The sequence below is a fragment of the Bufo bufo genome, chromosome 3, assembly GCF_905171765.1.
Source record: "Bufo bufo chromosome 3, aBufBuf1.1, whole genome shotgun sequence".
Taxonomy (NCBI): Eukaryota; Metazoa; Chordata; class Amphibia; order Anura; family Bufonidae; genus Bufo; species Bufo bufo.
In genome coordinates, this window is record NC_053391.1 from 705,481,429 (window position 1) to 705,493,727 (window position 12,299).

The following is a 12,299-nucleotide window of genomic DNA, read 5'->3' on the forward strand; positions in this document are numbered from 1 at the left end:
GATGGGTGAGAAGGCAGCCCAATGCCGTGCACGGCATAGGGACCTTTTTTCTATGGGTGCCCAGGAGGTCCAGGTCCAGCCCGGTCTCCTAGGCAACCTGTCCAGCCTGAGGCCTGGTCTCCTAGGCAACCTGTTAGTGTATTGCTCTGTGTAATACAGATGTATTGTAATGCATTGCAGAGGGGATCAGACCTCCAAAAGTGAACATCAGAAATAAAGTAAAAAAAATAAAAATAAGTGTTTTTAATAAATAAAAATAAAGTTTCAAGTAAAAAAAGAGAAAACACCCCTTTCCCCTGATTTCCCATCCCCGGTTTCAAATAAGCTGTTATTGTGTTAAAGTGAGATAAATTTAAAAAAGTATACATATTAGGTATCGCCGTGTCTGTAACAACATGCTCGATAAAAATGTCACATGACCTAATCCCTCAGGTGAACGCCATAAAAAAATAAACTGTATGACAAAAATGGCTTTTTTTTTTTTACCTTACATTCACAAAAATTGCAACACCAAGTGATCAAAAAGGCGTATGCCCCCCTCATCCCGCAAAAAATTCGACCCTAACTAAGACAATCTGTCAAAAAAATAAAAAAGCTACGGCTCTGACTATGGAGACACTAAAACTTTTTTTTTGTTTCAAAAATGCTATTCTGTAAAACTTAATTAAGAAAAAGTAGACCTATTAGGTATTGCCACGTCCGTAAGCATCTGCTCTATAAAAATGTCACATGACCTAACCGCTCAGGTGAACGCTGGAAAAATAAATAAATACTTTGCCAAAATTACTAATTTTTGCGTCACCTTGCCCCATAAAGTGTAATAATGAATGATCAAAAACTCATACAGTCAGGTCCATAAATATTGGGACATGGACACAATTCTGACATTTTTGTCTCTATACACCACCACAATGGATGTGAAATGTAACGGACAAGATGTGCTTTACCTGCAGACTGTCAGCTGTAATTTGCATATGTGCCTCCTACTTGTTAAGGGACCAGAAGTAATGGGACAATTGTCTTCTCATCTGTTCCATGGCCGGTGTGTGTTATTCCCTCATTATCCCAACAACAATGAGCAGATAAAAGGTCAGAGGTCATTTCCAGTCTGCTATTTGCATTTGGAATCTGTTGCTGTCAACTCTCAAGATGAGATCCAAAGATCTGTCACTATCAGTGAAGCCATCATTAGGCTGAAAAAAACACAACAAACCCATCAGAGAGATAGCAAAAACATTAGGCCTGGCCAAAACAACTGTTTGGAACATTCTTATAACGAAGGAACGCACCGGTGAGCTCAGCAACACCAAAAGACCCGGAAGACCCCGGAAAACAACTGTGGTGGATGAGCGAAGAATTATTTCCCTGGTGAAGAAAACGCCCTTCACAACAGTTGTCCAGATCAAGAACACTCTCCGGGAGGTAGGTGTATGTGTGTCAGTCAACCATCAGGAGAAGACTTCACCAGAGTGAATACAGAGGGTTCACCACAAGATGTAAACCATTGGTGAGCCTCAAAAACAGGAAGGCCGGATTAGAGTTTGCCAAACGACATCTAAAGAAGCCTTCACAGTTCTGGAACAACATCCTATGGACAGATGAGACCAAGATCCACCTGTACCAGAGCGATGGGAAGAGAAGAGTATGGAGAAGGAAAGGAGCTGCTCATGATCCTAAGCATACCACCTCATCAGTGAAGCATGGTGGTGGTAGTGTCATGGCGTGGGCATGTATGGCTGCCAATGGAACTGCTTCTCCTGTATTTATTGATGATGTGACTGCTGACAGAAGCAGCAGGATGAATTCTGAAGTGTTTCGGGCAATATTATCTGCTCATATTCAGCCAAATGCTTCAGAACTCATTGGACGGCGCTTCACAGTGCAAATGGACAATGACCCAAAGCATACTGCAAAAGCAACCAAAGAGCTTAAGGGAAAGAAGTGGAATGTTCTGCAATGGCCAAGTCAATCCCTGGACCTGAATCCGATTGAGCATTTCACTTGCTGAAGACAAAACTGAAGGGAAAATGCCCCAAGAACAAGCAGGAACTGAAGACAGTTGCAGTAGAGGCCTGGCAGAGCCTCACCAGGGATGAAGCCCAGCGTCTGGTGATGTCTATGTGTTCCAGACTTCAGGCTGTAATTGACTGCAAAGGATTTGCAACCAAGTATTAAAAAGTGAAAGTTTGATTTATGATTATTATTGTGTCCCATTACTTTTGGTCCCTTAACAAGTGGGAGGCACATATGTAACTGCTGTAATTCCTGCACCGTTCACCTGATTTGGATGTAAATCCCCTCAAATTACAGCTGACAGTCTGCAGGTAAAGCACATCTTGTCCGTTTTATTTCAAATCCATTGTGGTGGTGTATAGAGCCAGAAATGTTAGACTTGTGTCCATGTCCCAATATTTATGGGCCTGACTGTATGTAACCAAAAACTGTACCAATAAAAACGTCAACTCTTCCTGCAAAAAAACGAGCCCCTGCACAAGACGATCGGCATAAAAAAAAAGGCGTCAGAAAATGGAGACACAAAACATACTTAAAAAAAAAAGTATTATTATGTTAAACTCAAACAAAGTAAAGTAACATTTGATATCATTGCGTCCGTAACAACCTGCTATAAAAATAGCGCATGATCTACCCTGCCAGATAAATGTTGTAAAAAATAAACCGTGCCAAAACAGCCATATTTTTGGTTACCTTGTCTCACAAAAAACGTAATATAGAGCAATTAAAAATCATATGTACCCCAAAATAGTACCAATAAAACTGGCGCCTTATCCCATAGTTTCCAAAATGGGGTCACTTTTTTGGAGTTTCTATTGTAGGGGTGCGTCAGGGGGGCTTCAAATAGGACATGGCATCTAAAAACCAGTCCAGCAAAATCTGCCTTCAAAAAAACCATACGGCGCTCCTTCCGTTCTGCGCCCTGCCGTGTGCCCATACAGCAGTTTACGACCACATGTGGGGTGTTTCTGTAAACCGCAGAATCAGGGTAATAAATATTGAGTTTTATTTGGCTGTAAACCCTCGATGTGTTAAAGAAAAAAAATGGATTAAAATGGAAAATTTGCCGAAAAAGTGAACTTTTAAAATTTCATCTCCATTTTCCATTAATTCTTGTGGAACACCTAAAGGGTTAACTGGGTTTGTAGCATGAGTTTTCAGTAACTTGAGGGATGTAGTTTCTACAATGGGGTCATTTATGGAGGTTTCCACTATATAAGCCCCACAAAGTGACTTCAGACCTGAATTGGTCTGTAAAAAGTGGGTTTTGGAAATTTTCTTAAAAATTTCAAGAATTGCTTCTAAAATTCTAAGCCTTGTAACATCCTAAACATATAAAATAACATTCCCCATATGTCTACTTTATGTTGGCATCATTTTGGAAATGTCAAGTCATAAATATTTTGAGGTATCACTTCCTGTTTTAGAAGCGGAAATTATAAAAATTGTGAATTTTTCTAAAAGCTTGGTAAATTTATTTATTTTTTTATTCATAAATAAAGGTGAAATATATTGACTCAAATTTATGACTAACATGAAGTATAATGTGTCACGAGAAAACAATCTCTGAACGGCTTGGATAAATAAAAGTGTTCCAAAGTTATTACCACATAAAGTGACACAGGTCAGATTTGCAAAAATGGCCTGGGCAGGAGGGTGAAAACTGGCCCGGGGTAGAAATGGTTAAACCCTATGGCAGCTGTGGAAAATCACCAGCTTCTCAATCAAAGTCCTAACAGTCTCTCAGTATTCATTAACCCTTTCCACAGAGACATGTAAATATAGTGCTAATGAACAGGGATATATATATATATTTATATATCACAACATATAAAATGCAGGTACACAGTATTAAACAGTATAAGTTAACCCTTTTAGGTGAAATAAAGTAAGAAGTTTTAACTTTGCGTAGGGGAAATAGGCAAATGTCCAAATGTCAAAGTCCTCCCTGCTCAAGGCCGAGGATCAGGAGAACGTCCTGTGTCTGATGGTAAGATATATGGGGGGGGGGGGGGGGGGGGTTCAGCTGTGATATATGTGACAGATGGTCAGATATGGGGGGGGGTCAGCTGTGATATATGTGACAGATGGTCAAATATGGGGGTGTCAGCTATGATATGTGACGGATGGTCAGATATGGGGGGGTCAGCTGTGATATATGTGACGGTCAGATATGATATATGTGACGCATGGTAAGATATGGGGGGGTCAGCTGTGATATATGTGACGGATGGTCAGATATGGAGGGGGGGGGGGGGGTTCAGCTGTGATATATGTGACAGATGGTCAGATATGGGGGGGGGGGGTCAGCTGTGATATATGTGACAGATGGTCAAATATGGGGGTGTCAGCTATGATATGTGACGGATGGTCAGATATGGGGGGTCAGCTGTGATATATGTGACGGCTGGTCAGATATGGGGGGGGTCAGCTGTGATATATGTGACGGTCAGATATGATATATGTGACGGATGGTAAGATATGGGGGGGTCAGCTGTGATATATGTGACGGATGGTCAGATATGGGGGGGGGGGTCAGCTGTGATATATGTGATGGATGGTCAGATATGGGGGGGTCAGCCATGATATGTGACGGATGGTCAGATATGGGGGGGGTCAGCTGTGATATATGTGGCGGATGGTCAGATATGGGGGGTCAGCTGTGATATATGTGATGGATGGTCAGATATGGGGGGGGTCAGCCATGATATGTGACGGATGGTCAGATATGGGGGGGGGTCAGCTGTGATTTATGTGGCGGATGGTCAGATATGGGGGGTCAGCTGTGATATATGTGACGCACACCTGCAGCATCCAAGAGCTCAGTGTCCATAGACCAGATCCCTGCTCTAGACGTCCAGGGTTATGGCTGAAGAGTTCACAGTGGGAAGATGCAGCACAGGAGAAGTCCTATAGACTGGATGATGGGGGTCATAGTTATGAGTCTAGAGAATATAGGGGCTGTAGTTCTAGAAGGATGAGGAGATGTAGGAAGGTGCTGGACGGAAGTCCTGGAGGCCGGATGATGAGGGTGAAGTTGGCCAGCAGAGAGTAGGAAGGGCCGCACCGGCATAATGGGATGTGAGTGAGAGGATAAGGGAGGATGATAGGAGTAGATCTGGAGCACATACAGAGGGCAGCATGGGGGGGTGAGAAGAAGTACAGGATGGCTGAGCCCCTACGTCTTACCATCAGTCACATTGCAGGTGAACTTACATAAGGTAATGGATTGTTCTTCACAGGATTATAAATGGAGATCTAGAAAGATGTGGAAAGGTGCAGCATGGTGGACGGCTGTATAGACAGACCTGTTCCACGTTCACATCATTGAGTTCAGACCACCCAGGGCACAAGGATAGGACATCTGTTTTTGGTCTTCCTAAGATCTGCTGGAAGAGGTACAGGCTGGTGTCGCCCCCTGCCCAGTGGTCGAGGGGCGTCCACTGGGCGCTCGCCTTGTCATCCTGTAGACTATGCCGCAGCCGCCTCCATCCATGTGCGATCATGAAGAAGATAAAGACGTGATGACCATGTCCTGATCCATGTTCTCTTCTTCCTGAAGGTCAGACAGGACACCTACATGATGGTGCAGACAAGCCAGGAGGACGCCGTGCACTGCCCGGACAAGGCCACCAGGGGGCGACTGGCACACATGGAGTCATGGCTGCACAGACTGGGGAGTCTCTCGTCTCTTGTAGGGTACATCACCTGCGAGAACCTGATGTCCATCCTGCAGCGGGATGTCAGCGGCTTTGTGTCGGGCATCATCCAGGTGGGATGCTCTTACATAGTCCCTTAGTCATAGTCCTCCTTGTACATGCCTCACCTTCCTGCTCCCTGCACAGATGATGTCCACAACTGGAAGGCCTTTCCTGCTTGTCCGCCTGGAGTTTGGGGAAGATGGAGACCTGCGTCTCTGTCCATCGGCCGGTCAGATACAGCAGAGCGTGGAGCAGATGCTGACCTGTGTGCTGGATGATGTGCTGCAGGTACCGGTAGACCCCTGGCTATGTCCTGTGGGCCCCCCCCCCATGGTTTCTTCACCTCACAGGGCGTATACTGTTAAGGTGGCTCTCCAGGACCCCGTGGGCCCCTCAAACCCACCGTAACTGCTGATATCTTACTGTCCCCATGTTGTGTAGATTGGCTGCTTGGGAACCTGGTCACGTCTGTCACGAACTATGGATCCGATCGCTCCGGATCCCACAGCTCTGACGTAGTGGTCTGTGACGGAGTCTGCGCACACACAGAGACCTCACGTGACCGGGGTATTACCATTCGGCTAACACCCCCACACTACACTTTGGTAACTGCCACCACGTGGGTTCCCGGTCCACGAGCCGACTATCCGGGTCATTCACTATCACACAGATCAGTGGATGAACCGGATATCACTTACTGACCAACCGCAGTCAATCACTCCCAGCTACAATTCCTAAATGCAATTTAACTAACTACCTGGTAACGTCTCTTCAAAGGCAAGGTACGTTGTTCAGCAGCTTAGAATATGGAAGACTTGGCCACTTAGATTTTCTAATCTTTAATAAGAGGTAAAAAGCAGTGCATACAAGTCTAATGAAAATGACTATAAATCTACAGAATAATAATAACAATATAAATAATCACGACAGTTCAAATGAAAGGGAAAAAGGTGAAAGAATACTTAGTTTCTCTGGAGGGTTTCAGATGGTCGTTCATATGTCCTTTTTGAATCCTTGCAAACCCCGTTCAGTATGTATCAGGGGAGACCCTCAAAGTTCTTCTGATACAGGGATATGCTGTCAATGTCCAATTAAGTGTCTGGTGATGTTCCATGGGTCTCTCTCCTCTGTCCTTGTGCACAGATTTTTATCAACTCTCCCATGGGCAGGAGACTTACTCCTGTCAGCCAATGGCAGCAGAGTGACTGTGAAGCCTAGGGATTGGCCTCCAAGGGTTTTATGACCCCCATCAAAGTTCAGTTCCTACAATGAGGATTATACTTAAGCCTGTATCTCCCTGATACATCGGCATATTTTTATACAGAATACATATTTGCGATCCTTATTTATTTACATACAGAATGAGACCACACACGGTAATGCTGGGACCTGTAGTTCTTCTACCACCCATAGGTGAGCTACAGAATCACATCCTCTGGTCATATTTGATACCCAATTAATCACAATACTCTGTAGAGCCTGGATCTGGTGTCAGAAAGGGCATAAGTTGATTCATAACTGAAATATGAAAGTGGACTGGTTTTATGCCCAGAGCTAATTAAGGGCTATTAGCTCTCCTCAAACCAGACCTGGAAATTAATGACGTCACGCTCCAGCCAGGCTTGACAGCGAGCTGATCTTTATCTTATAGGACAAGATGAGCTGGGCCTGGTATAGCCTTTATGACCTTTTATAGCCGGCCTCACAGAGTAGTGGTAATAAAAGTGTCCATCTATATCATACTTGACCCAGGCTTCAGGAAGATGAGAGTTCACTGTTCTTTTACATAGGCCAGAAGCATACAAAATGGCTACCCAGAGGAATTATGTATGTATGCCGGCACACCTCCCTCTTTTAAAAGGTTGCCTGGGGAAATGGCCACAAGCCTATTCTACAGCAACCCAGCCGTCTCCGGCCGATTCTCCCTGCCGCGACAACCCGTCGGCATTTCCATGTAAACTACCTTTTCTGTGCTGTACGGTGAAGTTGTACTGCTGCAAAATCAGGCTCCATCTCAGCAGTTTCGCATTGTCTCCTGCGAGACGTGCCAACCAGCTGAGGGGATTGTGATCGGTGATCACTGTGAAATTGCGTCCATACAGGTAGTGTTGTAGCTTTTGCAGGGACCACACAATAGCTAAACACTCCTTCTCTATTGTGGAGTATCTGGTCTCCCTGGCCAGTAACTTACGGCTCAGGTATAGTACAGGATGCTCCTCCCCGGCCTGGTTCACCTGACTCAGGACTGCACCCAGACCAAAGGCGGAAGCATCCGTGTGGACCACAAACTTCCGAGTGAAATCTGGGGCCTGAAGCACAGGAGAACTGGCTAGTGCATCCTTTAGGGCCTGGAAGCCTTGCTCGCATTCCGGCGTCCATGACACCATCCTGGGCAGCTTCTTCTTGGTCAAGTCTGTCAGAGGCTTGGCCAGGGTGCTATAGTTCGGGATGAACTTCCTATAGTACCCGGCCGTTCCCAAGAAAGACATGACCTGTTTCTTGGTGAGAGGTGTTGGCCATCTCGTAATGGCTTCCACCTTCTCTATTTCAGGCCTCAGTGTGCCTCCTCCTACTCTGTGGCCTAAGTAAGTGACCTCATTCATGCCCAGCTGGCACTTGCTAGGCTTAACAGTTAGTCCAGCCGCAGCAAGTTTGTCCAGTACTTGCGACAGGTGCACCAGGTGCTCCTTCCATGTGGGGCTATACACGGCAATGTCGTCTAAATAGGCGACAGCACATTCTTCTAGTCCTTCCAGCAAGTCATTCACAAGCCTTTGAAAGGTGGCTGGCGCATTCTTCATCCCAAACGGCATTACAGTAAATTTGTATAAGCCGAATGGGGTGATGAAGGCCGACTTCTCCTGAGCCTCCGAGGTCAGGGGAATCTGCCAATACCCCCTGCTCAGGTCCATGATTGTCAGGTAGCTGGCTCCTGCCAACTTATCTAACAGTTCATCAATCCTGGGCATGGGGTAAGCATCCGAGGTTGTGATGGCATTCAGTTTCCGATAATCCACACAGAACCTGGTTGTCTGATCTTTCTTCGGGACCAGAACCACCGGTGAGGCCCAAGCGCTGTGGGATTTCTGAATGACCCCGAGCTGCTTCATCTCCTCGATCTCCCTCCTGAGGTCTGCCTGGACCTCCATTGAGACGCGGTAGGCGGACTGCTTTGTGGGAGCATGTGTACCTGTGTCCACATGATGGACTGCAAGGTGTGTTCTCCCGGGTTTCCCTGTAAAAGTGTCACGGTGAGCCGTCAACACTTCTAAGAGCTGAGATCTCTGCTGGGACGAGAGTTGAGGGTTGAGGGTTAAGTCCACCTCCAACTCTCGAGTGTCAGCTAGCAGATCTAGTAGGGGGTCGGCCTCCTCCCTTTCGGGCAGGCTGCAAACCGGCATAACATGTGGCGTTCTCTCGTGATGCTCCTTGAGCATGTTGACGTGAAACGTCTTCTGTCTTCTACCTCCCTCTCCAAGGCCCACCACATAATTTACCTTACTCAGACGTTTGACAATGGGGTACGGCCCTTCCCATGCAGCTTGCAGTTTGTTTTGCCGCATCGGCAGCAGGACATAGACCTTCTGCCCCTCCTGGTAGATTCTCTCTCGGGCAGTGCGGTTATACCACTGCTTCTGTTTGCTTTGGGCCTGCACCATATTCTCCTGTACCAGACCTACAAGCGACTCCATTTTGTCTCGGAACCTGAGGACATAGTCTACTACAGAGACTTCCGTTCCGGCAACCTTGCCTTCCCAAGACTCTCTGATTAGGTCTAGGGGACCTCTTACTCGTCGACCATACAGGAGTTCGAAGGGCGAAAACCCGGTTGACTCCTGGGGAACCTCTCTGTAGGCAAATAGCAGGTGAGGTAGATATCGTTCCCAGTCCGTCCCTTGCGCCTCCACGAACGTCTTCAGCATCTGCTTCAACGTCCCGTTGAAGCGCTCACAGAGGCCGTTTGTTTGTGGGTGGTAAGGGCTGGCTACGATATGGTTCACCTGTATTTTCCTACAGAGCCCCTGCATTAGTTCAGACATGAACTGAGGTCCTTGGTCGCTGAGAAGCTCAGCTGGGAACCCCACTCTCGTGAAGATCCCCAGCAGGGCGTCCGCAACCTTGTCCGCCCTAATGGAGTTTAACGCCACTGCTTCTGGGTAGCGCGTCGCGTAATCCACCAGGGTTAATATGAACCGTTTACCCGAACTGCTGGGGATGGCCAGTGGACCAATGATGTCCACGGCCACCCTCCTGAAGGGTTCATCAATTATCGGTAAGGGATTCAATGGAGCTCGGTGACGGTCTCCTGCTTTGCCAACTCGCTGACAGGTGTCGCAGGACCTGCAGTACTTGGCGACATCTGCCCCGAGGCCAGGCCAGAAAAAATTCTGCATCACCCGGGACTTTGTTTTGGTTACTCCCAGGTGACCAGCTAAGGGGATCTCATGAGCCACTTGCAGTAATTGTTCCCTGAACTGCACAGGTACAATAAGCTGCCTCTTGAGTGGCCCCACCCTACTGTCACTGTGGGAGATGTCCTCCTTATACAGTTTCCCATTGTCCCAACACACTCGGTATTTGTCTCCCTCAGTGGGAGGGCTGGCAGCTAACCCTCTTAGCTGCTCCAAGGTAGGGTCATCTCGCAGGGCCTGCTCAAAGGCGGCACTACAAGTCCCAGCCAGCTGTCCTGTGGCGAACAGGGACAGTGGCTGAGGCTCTGACGCGGTTAAGTCCACGGGGTCCGAACCGGTGGAAGGGGACACTTCCACTTGCTCTTCCCCAATGGAGCGTTCCGCTGCGGCTTTTGCAGCCCTGCGAGTGACGGGCAACACAGGCACAATAATGTCATCACATTTAACATTTGCACAACTTGAATCAGTTAAACACATGTCCGCTACCTGTGTACATACACCCGCCATCCCCTCTACATCTCCTGTCGTAGGAGAACTGCTCCCACACACCCCACCTCCCACCTCCCGCGGTCCATCCCCAAGGTTTTCTGATGTTACGCAAACATCCTTGCACAGTACCTCGGTATGTTTAGGGACCTCCATAGGGACGGGTGAGTCCTGTGTGCTTCCAGGGGGCACGTAGCACGAGACCAATCGTCCTAGGTCAGTGCCTAATAAAACATTTGTGGGGATCTCCGCAGAGACTCCCACCTCCCTTACTCCACTCCCAGCCCCCCAATCAAGGAAAACACGAGCTAGGGGAACATTAGGGCTCACCCCCCCAACTCCTGTGATGGTGAGGCTTTTGCCGGGAATAAGGTCTGCGTCATCCACTAGTTCAGGCCGAACTAGTGTGACTTCGGCTCCTGTATCGCGGAAGCCTGTGGTGCACCGGTTGCCCACAGTAACCGACTGTAGGTTGTCTGCGGTGTGTCTTGCAGCTCCATTCACCAACAGCACAGATGATGGGTTGCGGGCAAGCTTGCCAGGGGGTGCTGTCTTCTTCTCCGGGCACGAGTGGCTGAGGTGTCCTGGCTTGCCGCACGCATAGCACTTGCGCACGTCTGTCGGTGCTGGCTTGACTACTTCGGGTCTTTGTGCAGGCCTGTGAAAGGGTCGCTGGACAGGAACCGACAAAGCTGGCCGGGAGGAAGAAGCAGATGAAGAGGTTCCTCCCAGGCGGGACAGAGTGTCTTTGAATGCCCGAGTGCTGGGCATGGCGACGTATTCATCGGCTAGCTCGGCCGCCTCTCGCGCACTCTTCGGCTTGTGCTCACATACATATTTTTGCACATCTGTGGGGCAATTGGAGACAAACTGTTCTCGGACCATCAGATCCGCCAGGGACTGCTTGGTGTCCTCTGTGAGGGGATCAGACCACTGTTGGAAGGTGGTCTGCAACTTGCCCAGATGGTCCGTAAAAGTATCTCCGGGCCCTCTCCGCAGGGACCGGAACCGTAAACGGTAAGTCTCTGGAGTCAGCTGGTACTTGACCAGAATAGCCTTTTTGATGACCGCGTAACTGGTACGCTCTGCTAATGGTAGTCCGACCAGGGCCTCCATAGCTTTGCCCTTCAGTGCGGACATTAGATGTCCCGCCCACTGCGGCTCTGGTACCTGGTACTGCTGGCATGAGGTTTCAAAAGCATGCAGGAAAAGATCCATGTCACAGTTCTCAGACTCCATCACAGGCAGTTTTGGCTTGACCATCAGGGATGGGCCTGTGGATGTAGCATGCCGGTCGGACCCCTGAAGCTGTACTCGGGCCATGTCCAGTTCATGCCTGCGGACAGCTTCCCGTTCTGCAGCCTCGCGCTCAGCCTGGCGCTCTGCCCGACGTGCCTCCAGCAGCCGAAAATATAAGTCCGGGTTACTGAGCATTAGTTGGTCCAGACCATTTTGGGATGGCATAGAGACAGAGTTATGTCCAGCTAGAGGACTGCAAGCCCCAGCAGGCTGTCCTCCTCCCAGTTCATCATCCTCATTCTGGAAGGGGTCACCTGGCTCAGGGGCCCCTGAGTGTCCTCCATTCTCCTGCAGGGATGACTCTTGACTCCTCCGTGCACATAACTCCTGGATAAGGACAGTCTTATTTTTCCCATATACTTGGATGCCTTTGTGCTCACACAGAGCT

General features: G+C 48.2%; 1 protein-coding gene across 1 annotated transcript in view; it reads left to right on the forward strand.

The window, feature by feature from the left end:
• Positions 1–12,299, forward strand: part of DNHD1 (dynein heavy chain domain 1) — a 108,575-nt gene that overhangs the window by 20,878 nt on the left and 75,398 nt on the right. The window contains exons 6-7 of the mRNA XM_040426760.1: positions 5,576–5,785; positions 5,859–6,002. Of these exons, the coding sequence (XP_040282694.1) occupies positions 5,576–5,785; positions 5,859–6,002 (354 nt within the window). The remainder of the gene's footprint in view (positions 1–5,575; positions 5,786–5,858; positions 6,003–12,299) is intronic.